This window comes from Anguilla anguilla, chromosome 10 (genome assembly GCF_013347855.1).
Source record: "Anguilla anguilla isolate fAngAng1 chromosome 10, fAngAng1.pri, whole genome shotgun sequence".
NCBI lineage: Eukaryota > Metazoa > Chordata > Actinopteri > Anguilliformes > Anguillidae > Anguilla > Anguilla anguilla.
Window position 1 is genome coordinate 45,055,630 of NC_049210.1, and position 18,679 is coordinate 45,074,308.

Consider the following 18,679-nt stretch of genomic DNA (forward strand, 5'->3'; position numbering starts at 1 on the left):
GACGAAGCGCGGAGCCCAACGTCGTGGAGCCCAACGTCGCAGCGCATCTTTAAAGACCCGACCCGGCCCGTCCCTCGCTCCGCACCCCCGCGCCGAGGCGCGCTGAGGGAGCGGGCCGTTATTCGGCAGGGGAAAACGCACAAGTACTGCTGCTCCTCTGTTTCCAGGGCTGGGATCAGCTCCCCTCCAGTTTCCTCAAAGCAGCGAAACCCCGTCTGCCAGCTGAAAAATCCTCACGCAGAAGGAAAGTTTAGAAATTCAATTTCAGTTTTTTCCCTAAATTTGCTTAAATTCAGCTTCGTTTCCCACGCTCACAGTACGCTTGCCCAGTGCATCCATTTATCATTTAAAATGCATTTGCTCATTTGACTACGCTTTGTAGTTCATGAGGAACATGGCAAAGCTTCGCATGTGGCACAGAGACTGGGGATGAGAGCCACAGTGTAGAGGAGGGGGGCAGAGGTTTTGATCTGTTGTTTTTATTGCTTTGGAGACCAGATGAGGTTTTTTTATTTTTTATCTGGCAGCCCAGTCCCATGGCATGTTTTTTTTTTTTTTTGGTTCGGAAACTCATGAAGCCATTGTGGCTTTAAACCAAATGAAAGCGAGCCTTCACAGGGATGTGAGGATTGAGAATAAATCAATAAGGGGGAGGAAGAAAGAGAGAGAGCCCGTAGTGAGTCAGCTTTCCAGTGGCGGCTTCTCAGCTCCGCGGGTTTGGAGAGCTGTGAGAGTGATTCATTTTCGTTGATATTCACCGCTAACTCGGTTATGATCCTGTTTTTCTGTTTTGCCAAGGAAGAGTAAACACTCAGGGATGGCCCCCGTTCATTCGTAGCAGAAGCGCAGATCTCTGCATAATCGAGGCCGTTTATTCCTTTCGCTGCCCTTTCAATTACGCAGTTAAAGTTTCCAGCGCAGTAGTCCAGCAAACGATGAGGTAATTCCAGTTGGGGAGTCTGGCGTGCGTGTGCGTGTGTGTGTGTGTGCGTGTGTGCGTATGTGTGTGTGCGTGTGTGTGTGTGTATGTGCGTGCGTGTGTGCGCACATATGCTTGCATGTGTGTGTGTGTCTCCTGGCCTCAGACCGGGGTCCTCCCTGCGTGTGTGTGTGTGTGTGTGTGTGTGTGTCTTGTGTGTGCGTACGTGTGTGTGTTGTGTGTGTGTCCCCTGGCCTCAGACCGGGGTCCTCCCTGCGTGTGTGTGTTGTGTGTGTGTGTGTGTGTGTGCGTGCGTTTGTGTGTGTGTCTCCTGGCCTCAGGACCGGGGTCCTCCCTGCGTGTGTGTGTGTGTGTGTGTGCGTGTGTGTGTGTGTGTGTAATCCAGTCATCAGGCTCAGATCCTCAGAGGCTCTGTGTCTCTGTGTTTATGATTGATGCTCCCGCGTTACTCTCGCTCTCTTTCCTTCTTCTCTCTCCAGATGGAAAGCTTTACTCCGCCACAGTAACAGACTTCCTGGCGATCGATGCGGTCATCTATCGCAGCCTGGGAGACAGCCCGACCCTGCGCACGGTCAAGCACGACTCCAAGTGGCTCAAAGGTGAGCGGGCGTCCCTGTCGTGTGCGCGGTGGCCTGAGGGAGGCGCCGACGAGCCGACGCGGGCCGCCGTCACACACGTGTGACATTCCTGTTCCCCCCCCCTCCCCCCCCCCCCTTACACGGGGGCAATGGGCCCGTGAATCGGCGCCGGGCGCGGGGTACCTCAGGCGCCCAGCGGGTTGGATAAGAGCGAGGGCGCTCCAAATTCGGGGGCCTTCGGAAGCTCGGCGGCGGAGCTCAGCTGGGAACCAGCTCTGGAGGCGGAACGTTCGGCGAGCGGTCGCTCGAGCTCTTAATCGAGCCAAAATGGCAAAAAAAAAATTTTCGATCGGAAATTAGATTCGGATTTCACCACCGTTGATTCCAAACCCGGGGCCTAAAATATTATTTAGGTAAAGAGAGATTCATTATTTATAAAGAATGACAAACCATTTGAGTACTGCGTCCCTGTTTGGCGTTAATACGGTGGGTGAGTGCTGCACTGGGTCAGTGCCTCTGGTTATGCAGAGTCAGCCACAGAGGTAGGCCTACTCCTGGCACTGGATTGCAGAGCCCTGTCCATTAGCCAATCCCAGTCTGTGTTCTCCTGTGCGCTACACTCGGCCGTCTCTAAACATGCCAAACTAAGCGTGGAGAATTGTGAAGCCGGTGGGAAGCCAGCGGGAAAATCTCTCCGGCTGATTTACAAGGTCAGAGTTCGTAAAAATGGGGGAAACCCGGCTGACCTTCGACCCCGTCGACTGACTCTTTGAAAGGTCAACGCGGCCCCCCGTGTCCAGCTGGGAAGTGGCTCTTCTCCCTGGCAGTTAAAAGTGAAGAGCCCAGGAGCGCTGGCTGTTTACACACTTACCTCAATGAATCTGCATAATGAATCACGGCTCAGCGCCTCTGCGTTTGCACCGGGGTCTGCTGTAAATTGGGCTTAATTGCTAACGATCTTCCGTTATGCCAACTGTGTTTTGTGATGTATAAACACAGGCAGATGTTACAATATAAACATACAACGTATCGATTCAGTTTGAACGGAGTGACAAATTGACAATTTATGCATTATTGGCAGCCATTTTGAAATAGTTGTATGTGGGTTAGTGCGCTTGATTTGTGTGGAGTGTTTCTCTTTCACTGGCTAATACTGTACCTGGCTATTGTTTTCAGAGCCGTACTTTGTGCAAGCCGTGGACTACGGGGATTTTATCTACTTCTTCTTCCGAGAAATCGCCATGGAGTACAACACAATGGGGAAGGTGAGGTGATGGGGGGTCAGTCCCGACTGGACAGTTCCTGAAAAACCAAAACACTTCCTACCCGAGACCCGAAACAGGATGTGCTGCTCCTGGAAGTAAACAGGAAGTGGGTGTATCAAGTGTGTCTGGCTTTGGGTGGCTAGGAAGAAACAAATTGTCAGCCACTCTTCTGTAGAGAAAAACACTTTCAGGATGTCCACTCTAAAATTAGCTTAAAAAGAAAAAAGAGACTATGCTAGCGCTGTCTGGACTTTCAGTTTTGTCTAAAAATATTCTGCAGTCACACTTTTGTGCTACTGTACCCAAGGACCTCCCACTCTCTCTCTCGCTGTTTCCAGTGAGGTGACCAAACAGATGCTATCAGACAAGTAAAAAAAAAAAAAAGTCTGTATTTGGTCCGTTTCGATTAATCTTTTCCTTTAGATTTAATATGTAGATTGCATCGGTTTTTTTCATACCCTCAAGAAGAGGATTAAGTCGAAACAATACATCAGAAGAGGGAAATTATTAACCGTTGAGGCCGAACACATCGCCACTTTAATTTGGCTCTCGGCAACTCTGCATGAATGGAAGGGAGGAATCACACTTTTATAACTCAACGCTTGTGGACCCAGCGCTTGTTAATACGAGATTTTTCACACTCGGTTATTACACATTATAAAATATCACTGTGAGGTTGAGCGCACAGGGTGATCCGACGATTAACTTTTGCTACACATTTACAGTGGTTCACAGTCTTTTTCGCAAGATGTAGCTATTGGGTTACCAGTCATTACAGAGGGGGAAAAAAAACCAAGCAGAGAAGATGTTTAAATGTAGTCCAAAATCTTTTTGGCCAGTCATCATTCTAGCACCATTAAGCAAAAGCAGTGCACTTGTATCTAAACTGCTGCCTCTAAGTATTACCCAGAAAGGAAAAGTATCTGTCCGTGTGGGGCATTCTGGGTTCTGCGGTTTTGGGATTTGTTTCGGTCTCTGCTTTTGATACTCTGGAATTCTGGATCCAAGTTAAATGTTTAGTCGGGTTTGTTGATCAATGACTCCGGATTAATCTGGCGGTCTGCAACGCGGCCTGCAGTGCCTGCAGCAGGCCATCAATCGAAAGGCTTTTTATTTTTTATCTTCCAATTAAAGTGGAAAATTATAGATTGTGAGTCATGAGCCATCACAGCGCTGGCCACTATTGGCCTGACGGAGGAGGGGAAGGCCTAGAGCCTCTCTGTTATACCTCACAGAATCCAGCTCATCAGAAAATGTCTTGATTGATGAATAGTCAGTTATTCCAAATGTTATTATTGTATGGGTTATTTATGTGTTATTGAACAGGCTATGTCCTTTTTTATAACATGTCACCTATTTTTAGTCTTAATATTGATTGTCAAGTCTTGTTTTATGTCATATGTTCATGCGCAAAACTGATCCCATTCGGGGCAGTGAAGGTTTGGCCCGTAGGGCGTGGCCAGCGGGCGGTTCGGTTCGGGGTCCTTACCCCCCCTGGCGCTTGTGCGGTGCGCAGGTGGTGTTCCCGCGGGTGGCGAGGGTGTGTAAGAACGACCGGGGCGGCTCCCAGAGGGTGCTGGAGAAGCAGTGGACCTCCTTCCTCAAGACCCGCCTCAACTGCTCCATCCCCGGCGACTCCCACTTCTACTTCAACATCCTGCAGGCCGTCACCGACGTCATCCACGTCAGCGGGCGCGACGTCGTCATGGCCACCTTCTCCACGCCTTACAACAGGTGCGAGGGCGGGGCGGGGCGGGGCGGGGCGGGGCCGGGACACTCTGCCCGTCCTGCTGTGGGACACAGAGGAGAGGCGTCGTTTCGTTTTTTTTATTTATTTCACGTTTTGACACGACACACTTGAAAATGATTGATTGCAGTCATCAAAGCAGACCGTTTACAAGCAGCTAGCAGTTAACCTTAATGTTGCCCTGTGCATTAGTTTATTACCTTTAGTCTCGTTACAGAACAGAGACAAAGATAGATGATGTTATGCATTGGCATAAACAGGGACTATGCAGTAATGGTAAAGGGGCAGTTAAATCAGTATGACTGGACATGATGGAAAACTAGGCATTTTCCTAAAGTACAAGGGGTTTACAAGATATTGAGATGGAGCTCTGTGGCTTGGTAACAGAACTGCAAAGCTCTCTGCAGCAACTGGCTAAATTCACTCGCACGGACTTCTGGTCAAACCACATAATTCCCAGCTAGTGAGCAAAATTATAACAAACACATTTGGACTGGGCTTCCCAAAACTGTAAAACGAGGGGAAAGATTAGTCATGAACTTTGCGGACCGTCTGGACGGCGTGGAATTCCTCTTGTTCTGTATATATCCACTGCTGTCAGATCTGCGAGATTTACGGCGCGGGTCGCGGGTTCGACAGAATGACGCCTCTGTGCCGGTCACAATCCGGGCCTTGTGCCGCCCGTCCCCCCGCGGGTCCGCAGGTCCCCGGGTCCCCGGCGGCCAGAGCAGCTGAGATCTCCTTTAAGAAACGGCCCTCGGAGCTAGTGTAGTGAGTCAGGCCCCAGCTATGCGCGTTCCCGAGGAGGGGAAAAATAACGTTCCCGTTATTCCCGTCTGGGAATTCCGCCGCTGCAGCATTCCCGGCTCGGCGGTGTGCGCCTACGACATGGCCGAGATCGCCCTCGCCTTCACCGGACGCTTCAAGGAGCAGAAGTCGCCCGACTCCACCTGGACCCCCGTCCCGGAGGACAAGGTGCCAAAACCAAGGTATGAGCCCCCCCACCTCCTCCTCCGCCACATTTCTCTATCCCCCCCCCCACCCAGAACTCCGGGAACAAAACCGGATGTGGGCGAACAATGCATGAGCTCATATCCCGCGCGGTTTCCTAATTCGCTCTAATGCGCGAAACAGACGTTACCGTACCTCGTTACCGCCCCCCCCCCCCCCCCTTCTAATTAATTCACTTTCTGCCCATTTATTATTTTTCCGTTTCTTACCCCGGGTAAAAAAAAAAAAAACGGGGAAACAAAAAAAGCGTGTCCAAGGCGGGGGGGAGCGATCTGCCGCACAGATAATTGGGGGAAAGCAGACTCTCGTTCCGCACGGCTCTTAGAGGAGTCAAGAGCAGCGGGAACCGCCACCCGAAGATTACCATAAAATTATGTGTTTGTGCGAAACGAGGTCAAGTGTTAATGAGATGTAAAACACAGGCCCCGGTTCCCCCCCCCCCCCCCCCAACCTCCTCTCATTACTGTAAAAGCCATCAGTGCTGGAGCAGAAGGGAGGTCTGGCCGCCCAATCAGGGTCCCCCCCTCGCAGCGAGTGACCGCCCAATCAGGGTCCCCCCCTCGCAGCGAGTGTTCTCTCCTTTCAGCGGCCGTGCTTTTGTCACGCGTGCTGCACGGGGACCCGCCCGTCCGAAATGTAAGGCGGCCTTTTTCTTTGTTCTTGATCCCTTTTTCTCTCGTTAGCCGACCTGCTTGCCCGAGTCCAGGTGAAGGGAGACTTATCTGGGGGGGGGGGGGGGGGGGGGTTCCCCCGGGGGGGGGGTTCCCCCGAAAAGTGAACGGAATATGAAGCAATTTGAGCCATAACTGGGAGGTTTTTTGTTTTGGTTTGTTTTTTGTAATGACTAAAATGGCTGCCCTCGCTGCTCCCTTTTCCCGCCCTTTTCCCCTTGGCCAGGCCCGGCTGCTGTGCCGGCACGGCGTCCGTGGAGCGCTACAAGCTGTCCAACGAGTTCCCGGACGACACGCTGAACTTCATCAAGATGCACCCGCTGATGGACGAAGCCGTGCCCTCCATCACCAACCGGCCGTGGTTCCTCAAGACCATGGTGCGGTGAGTACACCACAGGTCCTCCTGGAAAAGATCCCCCCTCTCCCAAATCTCTGGAGTACACCACAGGTCCTCCTGGAAAAGATCCCCCCTCTCCCAAATCTCTGGAGTACACCACAGGTCCTCCTGGAAAAGATCCCCCCTCTCCCAAATCTCTGGAGTACACCACAGGTCCTCCTGGACTAATCCCCCCCCCCCAAAATCCCTGGAGTACACCACAGGTCCTCCTGGAAAAGATCCCTCCTCTCCCAAATCTCTGGAGTACAACACAGGTCCTCCTGGAAGAGATCCCCCTCCTCCCAAAATCTCTGGAGTACAACAGGGGTCCTCCTGAAAAAATCCCCCCCAGATCTCTACAGATGGTTCAGTCCACAACCACATTGAGCCAAGCCAAGATTTGACACTGCGATTATGATGCAGAACAGAAGAGACCTTCTGCGGGGGGGGGGTGGGGGGGGGTGGGGGGGGGGAGGCCCCTGAATGGCTGATTAATATGCGGTGTCGACAAAAAGGCCGGTCCCTTTCAAACGCCACTCCAGCTCCAGAGAAAGCGGCGGTATCTCTCGAGTTCTCACTGCTCTCCGCCACAGTTCCCGCAGCGCTATTGGAGGCTGGTTGGCGGCTTTTTAACGCGCGATCGATAAGCGTCTGTTCGGTTTCGCGGATTGCCTCTTAATTCCCGTTTATTTCCTCAATAGGAAAGGGATGTTTATTTTATCTTTTCAATGTAGGTATGTCTTTTAGGGCTCCAACGGCATTATTGTCTCCGATCCCGCGTGAAGTCCAATGGTAATATTATAAGAAGTAATTCACTCTTGCGAGGCCCAGAGGGAGGGAGGGAAGGGAAAGAATAGGCTTTGGAGTGTCTTGTTTCATAGCTACATTATGCCCTGTTATTCTGATGCAAGAAGTCAGCTGGAAGCCCAGTGTGTAGCAGGACTGTATCTCAGCCAGTACCCCAGAGCGAGAAGCGCGAATTGTACCGTTTGTTACAGACGGGAACAATGGAGCCTGTTCTCAAAGCGGCATGAGAACGCGTTCCAGCCGGGGGGGGGGGGGGGTACTCGAGGTTATCGGCCTTTCGTAAAATAATTCTAAAATTAAATAAAATTAAGTAGAGGACATATCTAGACATGCCTAGCATGCAATACAGACACGCACATACATACCAGGAATGACTTGCTTATCATGAAACGTGAAAGTTATTTCCAACATCATCCGTGGACTGAGGAGGTATGTTCGCAAGCAGAGAAGATACATACTAAAGTTATGTACAGTATTGTGACAGTAGAGCCTGCTGTTTATATTGTATTGTATGCCATATTTAATATGCATAATCTATTATTGTAACATACATTATTTGACTGATTGTTTACTGTATTGTGTGTGTGTGTGTGTGTGTGCAGTACTGTTCACTGTTTGTTCTTTATGTGAGATGTGTTTGGTCTTCTGTGTCATTAATTAGCACTCAATTGTTTGTGCAAATTTAATTTGAATTCCATCTATTTGATTATCGCTCAGTATTTCTTTTGAGAGGGGGGGAGAGAAAGTGAGAGAAAGCGAGAGAGAAAGTGAGAGAGAGACAGGGACAGAGAGAAAGGGAGAAGGAGAGAGAGAAAGCGAGAGAGAGTGAGAGAGAGAGAGAGAGGGAGAGAGAAGGAGACAGAGAGAGAGAGTGAGAGCGAGTGAGAGCGAGCAAGAGACAGAGAGAGAGAGAGAGATAGGGAGAGAAAGAGAGATAAAGAGAAAGAGAGCTCTTGAGATCACAGCGAGCGCGTGGTCCAGTCAGGAGGCGGGCCTGACGGTGGCGGTGGCGTCCCGCTGCGTGTGATATTGCCGGCGGTACTGATCACAGCCGCTTTGATTCCCGCCATCTCGCCCAGATACCGCCTGACGCGCATCGCCGTGGACACCGCCGCCGGGCCGCACCGGAACCACACCGTGGTCTTCCTCGGGTCGGAGAAGGGCATCATCCTCAAGTTCCTGGCCCGCATGAGCGGCGGCTTCCTCAACGACAGCCTCTTCCTGGAGGAGCTCAGCGTCTTCAACCCGGAGAAGTGCGTCCCGCGTAAAGCCCTCCCCAAAAACCCCCTCACCCACCCACACCCCCCCGCCGCTTCACCACCACCCCCCCCCCCCCAAAAACCCCCCCGCCGCTTCACCCCCCCCCCACACCCCTCCGCCGCTCCCCCCCCCCCCCCCCCCAAAAACCCCCCCACCCACACCCCCCTGCCGCTTCACCCCCCCCCCCCCCCAAAAAAACCCCACACACACCCCCCCGCCGATTCACCCCCCCACCCCCCGAAAACACCCCAGCAGATGGGCTGCTCTGTCATTTACGGGGGGATTTTCATCAGTGCGCCGCGCAGAGCCGCGGTTAGCGGTTAGCAAATTAAAGGCCCGGGCCCTGGAACCCCTGAGCCGGGCTCGGACCGCAGCGCCGGCGACTCACAGATGTCCCGGGTGATTAAAGCAAACAGAGGGGATCTGTGTTAGTCTTTCGGGCCAACTGGAAGAGGCCCGCGCGCACACTTAACGGGCCGCCTGGAAACATTACGCACACAAATGAAAAGGGGGAGGAAAAAGGGAGGACAAACTGCAAACTTTGATATTTAGATGAAAGCCGCGTGAGTCAGTGTGAGGGGTTTTTTTTTTTTTTTTTTGGAGGGAGATGAATGTGGCCGTCCGGCACGGAGTGTTGTGTGACATGTTGCTGGGGGATGAAGGACGAGCCAACCCCAAACTCCCCCCCCGTCCCCCCCGTCCCCCCCGTCCTTCCATGGCACGGGCAGCACATTCTCTGGCTGTGGGCCACATGGCTTAGCGGTTAGCCTAAGTGACTTTTCTGGGAGTGGATCAGGGAAGAGATGCCTGCCGCACATTACACAGTGTGGATGGGCTGCGTGCTGTAATCCAGCTGCTCTCTTATGCAGGAGGGAGCAGGGGGCGGGGGGAGGGGGGGTAAACCCAGGTGGGGTCGGGGGGGAGGGGGGCTGGGGGGGTGATTAGTACAGCTCCGCGCCCTCTGGCTAGGGTCACCCGGCCTTCCCTGGGGGGGGGGGGTGGGGGGTTGCTGACACGGGATCGAAAGCGCACGGTGGTCCTGTCGGCTCACCATGTCTGACTGTGCCCCCCCTCCCTCCCCCACCCCCCCCCAGGTGCAGCATCGACGGCGTGGAGGACAAGCGCATCGTCAGCATGCAGCTCGACAGCCCGGGCCGCGCCCTGTTCGTGGCCTTCTCCTCCTGCGTGGTCCGCGTGCCGCTGTCCCGCTGCGAACGCCACGGCCGCTGCAAAAAGTACGTCCCCCCCCCCGTCCCACCACCACTTCCTGTTTAACCCCCGAACCGCAACGCACGCACGCGCGTGCTCTTCGGGTCAAAGGTCGCCGAGGTAACGGGGGAAAAAACGAGCTTCAGGCACCGAGCTGTACGGCTTCCGCTTTTCCCTTCTTGCAGTGCAGACTGCTTACGGTACATTTTCAGTTTGTCTTAACGAGAATGCATTCGCATTTGCATTAAATGCAACTTCCTGTTTGTGTACAGGACAGAAGGTGTCTTTTGATCCTTCCTTATTGTCATTTGAGACCGCTCTCAGTGCAAGTGTCTGCCTTAATGCTGTTTCATTACCAATCCATCAGAGATCCACGTGATGGACAAACACGCAGTCTTAATCAAGCCGTACATCTCAAAGTAAAACATTAATATCCTTTAGAGACAAGGTCTGGTTGGGTTTTAAACTTATTCTTGTTCACTGTCCAATTGTTGCATTTACACACACATATTCAGATGTGCATTTTCCTTTGAAGTCTTCAAAATACATTTCAACGTTTTAATAAACCCTTTGGTTTTTGATATGTATTAAAGTACATATCTGTCTTCTTAAACTTGTGTATTTCTTTTAATACTATTTAATGCCTCTCTCTCTCTTTCATTTCTCTGTTCTTTTAATTTATCGTGAAGCACTTTTTGTTGCACTAAGGGGTATGAAATGTGCTATATAAATAGGGATAAGGATGATTGATTGATCTGTCTTCACATGTAAAATCTATGCTATTACTGAGTCAACGGTGAAATGAAAGTAGTTCATCAACGCATTAGGAGCAGACGTACTCGACAGTACTGAGCCTGACAGTGTGTTTTCATTCTCTGGCACACAAAGCAAATTACTAAAACACATGCAGAAAGCACAGATTATGTTCATTTTCCTGTGCAGTGAAACCTTCCTGAAAGGCAATAGGAGCCACTGCAGGATCTTGTTTATTGCTACGAGAATGCTACTTTCTTGAGGTATATTTACCTCACGTTGCTACCTCTAAAAGGGTTTTCACGCTACCGTAATTTGCCGTTTCGGAAATATTATCACTATTATTCTTTTTGGTAATATTCATACACACACCGGGCCTCTTAGCTTTTTATTACTTATTAGAAATCCTCAAGTGTTTTTATCGCACACACCTGCTAACTGGCTGAGCAGCAGATTGCTTCTGTTGTGCGGCTGAGCTGCGTTTGACTTGTAATTGGACTGTTCCGGAGGTGTGGCCACGGGGGTATAAAAGGAAGTCCATTCCAGCCGGTTTCACTGTCGCTCTCTCTCCCCCTCTCTCTCCCACTCTTCCATCTCTCGCTCTCTCTCTCCCCTTCTCTCTCTCCCTCCCTCTCTCCCCCTCTCTCTCCCTCTCTCCCATCTCTCTCTCCCTCCCTCCCTCCCTCCATGTCTCTCCCTCCCCCTCTGTCTCTCTCCCTCACCCCCACTCTCTGTCCCCCTCCCTCCCTCTTGCTCTCTCCCTCTCTCCCCCCTCCCTCCCCGTTCCAGGTCCTGCATCGCGTCGCGGGACCCCTACTGCGGCTGGGTGGCGGAGGGCGCGTGCCGGGAGGTCGGCCCGGACACAAAGTACGCCCTTTCATTACCGCCGAAATTAACTGCCAAAATTAACCGCCGGCGCACGCCGAGCGGCCGCGTCTCCCCGAGCTTTAAGGGCCGCCATCGCGGCTAACTGATGCGCCACGCTAGTTATTTCCCCGCAAGCAGGAAAGGTTACAGGAAGGCCCGATACCAGAAAAGTGCTATTTACCTCAGGAGGAGAATGACCATAATCCCATAATCCCCTGCTGTATTTTAACTGCCGCTGGAAAACAAAGAAAGAGACCCGGCTTTCAGCTTTCTGAACTCACGGCAAAAAAAAAAGAGGAAAGTAAGAAAGAAAGGAAGAAAGAGGGGGAAAATAACCCCGGCGCAGATGAAATCGTAGTAAGGGGACGGGCTTTTTGATGTCGGCCGAACTTCATTCCGGCGGAATGAGTGGTCCTGCGTGCCACTTTCCCAGCCTGTCATTACTTCCTAAGCCAAGCTCGGGCTGCTCTGATTCGGTTTCCACTCTGGCATCCGAGCAGACAGGAGGCATTAAGAGGTTACACGGCCTCACGTTCGCTGCGCGGCGTTTTTTAAGTGACTGAGGGGGGATTAAACCGCTATGATCTGCTGGGGTTTTTTTTTTTTTGCGGCGAGCGAGCGATTGAAAGCTTTTCGCCCCCCCAGGAGCACACGGCAGCATTTAATAAAGCGCACTGATACAAACAGGCCTCGGAGATGGGCCGCCATGCTTCATCCGTCCTCCGCTCCAACTCTGCTCTCCCATCTGGAGGGGGAGGGGCTGTGGTGGGGGAGGTGCTGTAGTGTAGGGGAGGGGCTATAGAGGGGAAGGGGCTGTAGTGGGGGGAGGGGCTGTAGTGGAGGGGGGGCTGTAGAGGGGGAGGGGCTGTAGTGGAGGGGAGGGCTGTAGAGGGGGAGGGGCTGTAGTGGAGGGGAGGGCTATAGAGGGGATGGGGCTGTAGTGGGGGGAGGGGCTGTAGTGTAGGGGAGGGGCTGGCTGTAGTGGGGGGAGGGGCTGTAGTGGAGGGGAGGGGCTGGCTGTAGTGGAAGGGGGGAGGGGCTGTAGTGGAGGGGAGGGGCTTTAGTGGGGGAGGGGCTGGCTCTAGTGGGGGGAGGGGCTGTAGTGTAGGGGAGGGGCTGTAGTGGGGGGAGGGGCTGTAGCGGAGGGGGTCGACTTTTCAGCAAGTCACCGCAAACCCCACCGTGCTTTTTACTGACCCCCCCCCTCCCCCGCAGCGCTTTTTACTGGGGTCCAGTGGCTGAGCCCCGCTTCCACCGCGCTCTGAAGTGTCTCTGATTAAACCTGCATGAGGTGCAGGCAGCCTTTCTGTCTTCCTGCTCCTGCGGCGGACTGTCCATGTCCCAAAGGATTGTGGGAAACGGAACTACCGGATCCATATTTCTGGCAAATTTGTTCAGACGTCTTAGCGAAGTCTTAGGAAAGAGATCTTTTTTCTAATTTAACACTGATTTAAAGCCAGTTCCTGAATGTGAAACGTCCTGCTGGGTGGAGGACATGCAGGCTGATCTCTCTGAAGCTCGGCAGGCCTGTTTCACAGCACAGTTTGTGGTCCTGCAAGATCAAACCCGAGCTCGCCTCTGTCAAACCAGAGCCACTGTGCTTTGTCTCACCCTGTTGACATTATCCGCCAACACACACAAGCACACACACTCACACACACACGCACACACACACACTCACACACACACACACCACACTGCACATGCACGTACGTACGCACACACACACACACACACACACTCACACACACACACACACACACACACACACACACACACACACACACACACACACCACACTGCACACGTACGCACACACACACACTCACACACACACCACACTGCACACGTACGCACACACACACACACACACACACCACACTGCACAACAGACAGATTTTGTCCCGTCGGATCAGAAGGCGGGCTGCTCCCCCTGGTCAGGCGGTGGGTGTTGCCTGCTCCTCCTGGTCAGGCGGTGGGTGTTGCCTGCTCCTCCTGGTCAGGCGGTGGGTGTTGCCGGGCCTGCCGGCGGTTCGGCTCGCTCACCGCGATGTCTCTGTTGGCTTGTGCAGATGGGCGTTCGAGCAGGACGTGGAGCACGGCAACACAGATGGACTGGGCGACTGCCAAAGTAAGCCGGCTTCTTCCCTCCGCTTATCGGCGCTCAGAGTGCCTCCGCTCCCCGGCACGGGAGCCGCGCTCCTTCCCCAAACTCCTCTCGTCTCGCGGCCAGCGAGGGGCGGGGTCTAAAAATAGCGGAAGCTATGAGAAAAAACAAGAAACCCGCCACGCCCGAGCGGCTGGCTCTCTCTGAGGATAAAAGGCCTCCAGAGGCGTTCGTTTAAATTCCCGCTAGCCGCTCATTTTGCCACCAGATAAAAAAATTAAGCTAGTTGAGTAGTACATTTAGGCAATGCGCATTTGATTTGCACGTAATGTCAGTTAGTAGCACTTGTTGAATGTAAAGCACATTTCAGTGTTTCAATGCCTGCATGCTGAATGTAGAAATATTCTGCCATGTGTTGCCAGTAGTTCACTCTATGGTGTAGTACAGAATTATTTCTAAGTCGTGTCTGTGAGAAATATTTGAGTGTTTTTGCCTTGTTTTGTCTCATTTCCAGATTCCTTCGTGGCGCTAAATGGTGAGTAGCACAGAAGGCTGAATGTAACTTTTACTCGTCTTTTCCTCTCCTATTTTTAAATTATTCTTTGCATCCAGCTTGGCTGTTCATTCTCTCAGCGGAAGCAAATCCTGAAGTAAAATTATTTTCCTTTTTAGACGTTCTGTCCTATCCGCACAAGCACGAAAGGTCTCGAAACTCACACCACGGTCAGTCCTCACTGCATCAGACCTTCTGTTTACCCCCCAATATTATCTTAACCACTGTAGCCCGTAGAACCCTAACCTACCTACAGCAATCTTAACCATAATGCCCCCATTTACCCGCAGCTGCCCCATCCCCCCATCCCCCACCCCCCACCACGACCACCACCCAAACCAAACACCGCCTCCTATTTGGTCTTTGTGCTGTTTGCTATTCTCCTCAGCCTGTAGAGCTACAGCATTGATTTGTCCTGACCTTTGATTTCCTAATTAGATGGCTCTGGTCGTTAATAGGATAGAGCTCCCAGCTAGGATAGGGCCCCATATAGAGAAAGACGAGGATATCACGGGGGAAGCCAAAACAACAAAAAAATAAATAAAAGCTCGCTTTCCCCGGCAGCCTAGAAACAAGAAACAATACATAAAAACCGCATTACGTCACACAAAGAGCCTCACAAAAAAAGGCCCCTGTTGGGGAAAAAAAAACAAAAAAAACGCTGGCTCCTTTCACACTCATCAAAAGTGTTCGTTCTCATTTGTGACTTGTGCTGGTGATCCGGTGTCCTTTCCCTTCCGAGGGGGAGGAGAGAACGATAAACATTCCTGATTAGTGTGAAACTGTGCGGAATGCGAGCCGCCCCCGTGACCTCACACACCACCTCTGTGACCTCACACACCACCTCTGTGATCACCGCGTCACCCAACGGCTGTTTCATAACCCACGTTCAGCCGTTGGCGTGACAACATTTTTTATTTAAAAAAAAAAAAAACAAAAAAAAAAAACACATTTTTCCCAAATGAGTCGATGCTCGTAACTGCTTGTTGCTATCCAGAACACAATCTGGGGAAAAACAAAACAAAAAACAAGAAAAAAGATTTTTGCTTGTATGGAAAGGTTGTGATGACGGAAGCAGTGCTCGTGTGTTCAGACCCAGAGAAATTCAGATACGTCTTCACAGTGCTGGGAATAATTATGCTACTGTATATATATATGAATATTTACTCCTTCTGACTAAAATGTATGCACATGCATATGTATTATAAATGTATATATTTCAGAGAAGGGTGCACTGGCTTGATTTGGGCTTACGTCAGCCATACCGTCAATTACACTGGGCCTTCAGACAATTTTCACTTGACAGAAAAGAGCAAGAGCTTGAACTGGTCGTTTGAATTAAGATTACTGCTTGAGATATGCACCCCCGTGCCCGAGATGGAATTTTACGTATTTCCTAGTCCAGTAAGCATTCCGAATATATCAGAAAGTAGTCAGATTCATAAAAATGGGAAAAGCTGTTTACAGATGGAGGGCACAGGGGCTTGACCCGAAAATCCGGCGTGTAAAATATTTAAGCCTGGCCCAAACGTGTCTGTGAACGTCAGGAGAAAAAAATGCATAATGCAGTAGGGCGTTCATTCTTTATTAACACTCCAGAGGCCTTAAAACAGGAGCTTTCAATTAAACCTTCGGGTGTGTTTTGCCCTTTACTCCACCGCGCGCGCGCACAGCGCCTGGCGTCTGGCTTAGCATCTCACCCGTCCTGCGTTAGCACGGGTACTTAGGGACCGCGTGCGAACGGTATACGGCAGAACAAAGAAACGAACAACAGAAACGAAACGAGAGTGGAAGGCGATGAGCGTGCCGTTTGTTTGCGCTCTGTGTTCTGATGAACAGGGGGAAACGCGGGCACGGGCGTGTGCGTGAGCGAGCGAGCCGGCTCTCCGGGTTCCTCCGCTGCTCCGCAGAGGCCCCTTCCTGTATCCGCCCGACGCCGCGTTTCCCGCGGACCCGGCGAGAGCGAATCACAAGAGAGCGCTGTCACTCTGCTCGCCCGGCCCCAGGCGCGGCGCTAAATAAATCATGTTAATGATTCGCCGCTCGCCGGCTGCGGGGGCTGCTGTGCGTCGGTGGGCCGTCGGCGACGTCGGGGCGCGGCGTCCCGTCCCCCCCCGCCCCCCCGCCTACGCCCCCGTCCCCAACCCCGACCCCGGAACCTCCCTGCCCTCCCCGACCCACGTGACAGGGCGCTGCCGATCGGCTTGTCGCTGAGACCGTGCTGCTCAAAAAAAAAAAAAACGAAGCGAAATTAATTGCGGCCGCCGCCACCGCGTGGTGTCCCACAAAGAACCCCGGCGATGCTCGAATTCCGCCGAAATTGTGACAGACCTCCCTGGAGAACTGGTCGGCTTCATTTGCCCCCTGAAGGAATACAAAATCCATCAAACTGCTTCAACCGTAGACCTGTTATAGCTCCAACACCATGATTGTTTACATACCATTGGCAATAGCTTACACGACTATACCAGGTCATGTGTAGATGTGCCTTTATAGAACTCGCTAAATATTGCACACAAAAAAAAAAAAAAAGACCCATCAGTTTCATGGCTGGAGCTCTATAGATAAAAGCCAATACAGGATATTTGTATAGTGCATGCCATTTACGTGGGGTTTCATTTACTGATTTTATTTAATTAAGTGTTCAGGCTCTTGGTCATATAGGAGAAATTTTGTTAATGAGCGTCTTCGGTTACACAGGTAATTTTGAACAAAGACCCCGAGGCAATTAATGGCTAATAATTAACCTTCACAGTGGAATGTAATTAGTCGAGCCGGAGACAGCCAGCGTGATGTCACGGGCGTTCGTTCGACCTGCGGCGAGGAGTGCTCTGCGCTGCCGGTAACTCAGAAACCAGTTTCACAACACCGTGACATTAATGGCTGCTGAAATCGAAAAGAGGGAAAAAAAAAAAACGTGCAAGTGTATCCGAGCAGCAGGTCGCACGATGAACTATAAAAAGAAACCTCTCGGCACGATTTTGCAATTAACTTAAACATCGGGGCGAACGCGAGGCGACTTCCTCCTGGATTGTGATGGGATCCGCGCTCCCTTTCGTTAGCATCAGGGTATGGATATTTTAATAATAACCGACCCATAATGCAGCTGACTTTGATTTGATTTCGGATGTGATGAAATTATCGGAGGGAACGGAGGGACAGGACAGGACGATGGTTGACACCGCGGAGCAGAAGGTAGTGTTTTTCTGGTTTTCCTCTCGACCTCGGTGAGAAAGGCAAGCCTGGACCGGTCCCCTCAGAGGGACGTCGACCCACACGGACGGTTCCTTCGAGGTCACGAACCGCCGCGGAGGCTGTGTGATAATGAGAGACTCCGGGGTCGTGAAAATGGTTTCTTCACCGCTCGCCTACTCTACCCTCCTCCTCCTCTCCCCTCCCGACCTCTCATCCGTAGGCCCCGCCCCTCTGCTCTCCCCTCCTGACCTCTCATCCGTAAGCGCCGCCCCTCTCCTCTCCCCTCTCTACCTCTCATCCTTAGGCCCCTCCCCCCCTCCTCTCTCTACCTCTCATCCCCGCCCCTCTCCTCTCCTCTCTCTACCGCTCATCCGTAGGCCCCGCCTTGACCACTCATCCGTAAGCCCCGCCCCCCTTCGCTCCTCCCCCCCCCCCCCCCACTCCCGCACCCGCTCGTCAGTGACGTGTGTTGTGTCCGACAGGCCGCGCCACCTTCCCCTCACACACCAGCGCCCCCCCCCCTCCCGAGCGGGGGCCCCTGGGCCACGGCCGCATGGTGGAGCAGAAGGACCCGCCGCTGCCGTCCGATAAGAGGGACCCGTACGTGGCGGTGCCGCCCCACACCCAGCAGGACGCCAACGGTAAGCCTTGGAATAGTGGAGCCATCCTCCCTGTGGCAGGGGCCCCCCAGATCTACCGCGTGTCCCCTTCCAGCTGACCAGCGCACCGCCGTAACCGTCGGGAGAACAAGCTGCCCCCACCTCCGGGGAGATTTATGAAACAAAGGGGCCATTACATCCCCCCCTGGGGGGGCGGGGGCAGGGGCAGAGGGGTGTAATATCCAGACTATTACAGTCCAGACCGGGGGGGGGGTGGGGGATTGCGATGTATTTATTTTCCCCGGCGCCGTCTTCACCCCCGTCTGTCCTGGGGGGGGGGGGGGGGGGCGTGACATTGGACGCGTCTCCCCGCCTCAAGGACGATTCGAGGCGCGGCGGGTTAAAAAAAAAAAGAAAAAGGCCAAGAGAGGCCACGCCCACAAGCCAGAGATGCAGCGATTCGATTGGTGGATCGATAGCGGATTGGGTATCCCTCATAAATTCCATTAGACTTAATCTAATGTGTCCGCTGCAGAGCTCATCAGCGAAACTTAATAAACAGGTATTATGATGGATGGATATTAATGGTCAGTACTAAAAAAGATTCATAATTGTTCGTGGGGGGGTGGGGGGATGGGGGGGGGGGAGGGAGGGCTAATGCGACGTCTCCCCGGGCCGCGTCGGCTCGTCTCTTAGAGCAACGCAGGCCGAAAGGGCGGTGAAGCGAGCGCCAGGGCGATT

The 18,679-nt window shown here is 52.5% G+C and overlaps 1 protein-coding gene across 3 annotated transcripts in view; it reads left to right on the forward strand.

The window, feature by feature from the left end:
• Positions 1-18,679, forward strand: part of sema6a (sema domain, transmembrane domain (TM), and cytoplasmic domain, (semaphorin) 6A) — a 90,314-nt gene that overhangs the window by 56,206 nt on the left and 15,429 nt on the right. Inside the window, exons 9-20 of one of the 3 annotated variants that reach the window (XM_035378666.1) lie at positions 1,420-1,539; positions 2,695-2,783; positions 4,300-4,517; positions 5,388-5,519; positions 6,439-6,594; positions 8,475-8,648; positions 9,750-9,890; positions 11,407-11,484; positions 13,557-13,615; positions 14,106-14,126; positions 14,264-14,314; positions 17,822-17,980. In XM_035378666.1, coding sequence (XP_035234557.1) covers positions 1,420-1,539; positions 2,695-2,783; positions 4,300-4,517; positions 5,388-5,519; positions 6,439-6,594; positions 8,475-8,648; positions 9,750-9,890; positions 11,407-11,484; positions 13,557-13,615; positions 14,106-14,126; positions 14,264-14,314; positions 17,822-17,980 — 1,398 coding nt within the window. The remainder of the gene's footprint in view (positions 1-1,419; positions 1,540-2,694; positions 2,784-4,299; positions 4,518-5,387; positions 5,520-6,438; positions 6,595-8,474; positions 8,649-9,749; positions 9,891-11,406; positions 11,485-13,556; positions 13,616-14,105; positions 14,127-14,263; positions 14,315-17,821; positions 17,981-18,679) is intronic. The other 2 variants (XM_035378667.1, XM_035378668.1) reach the window with 2 other exon arrangements.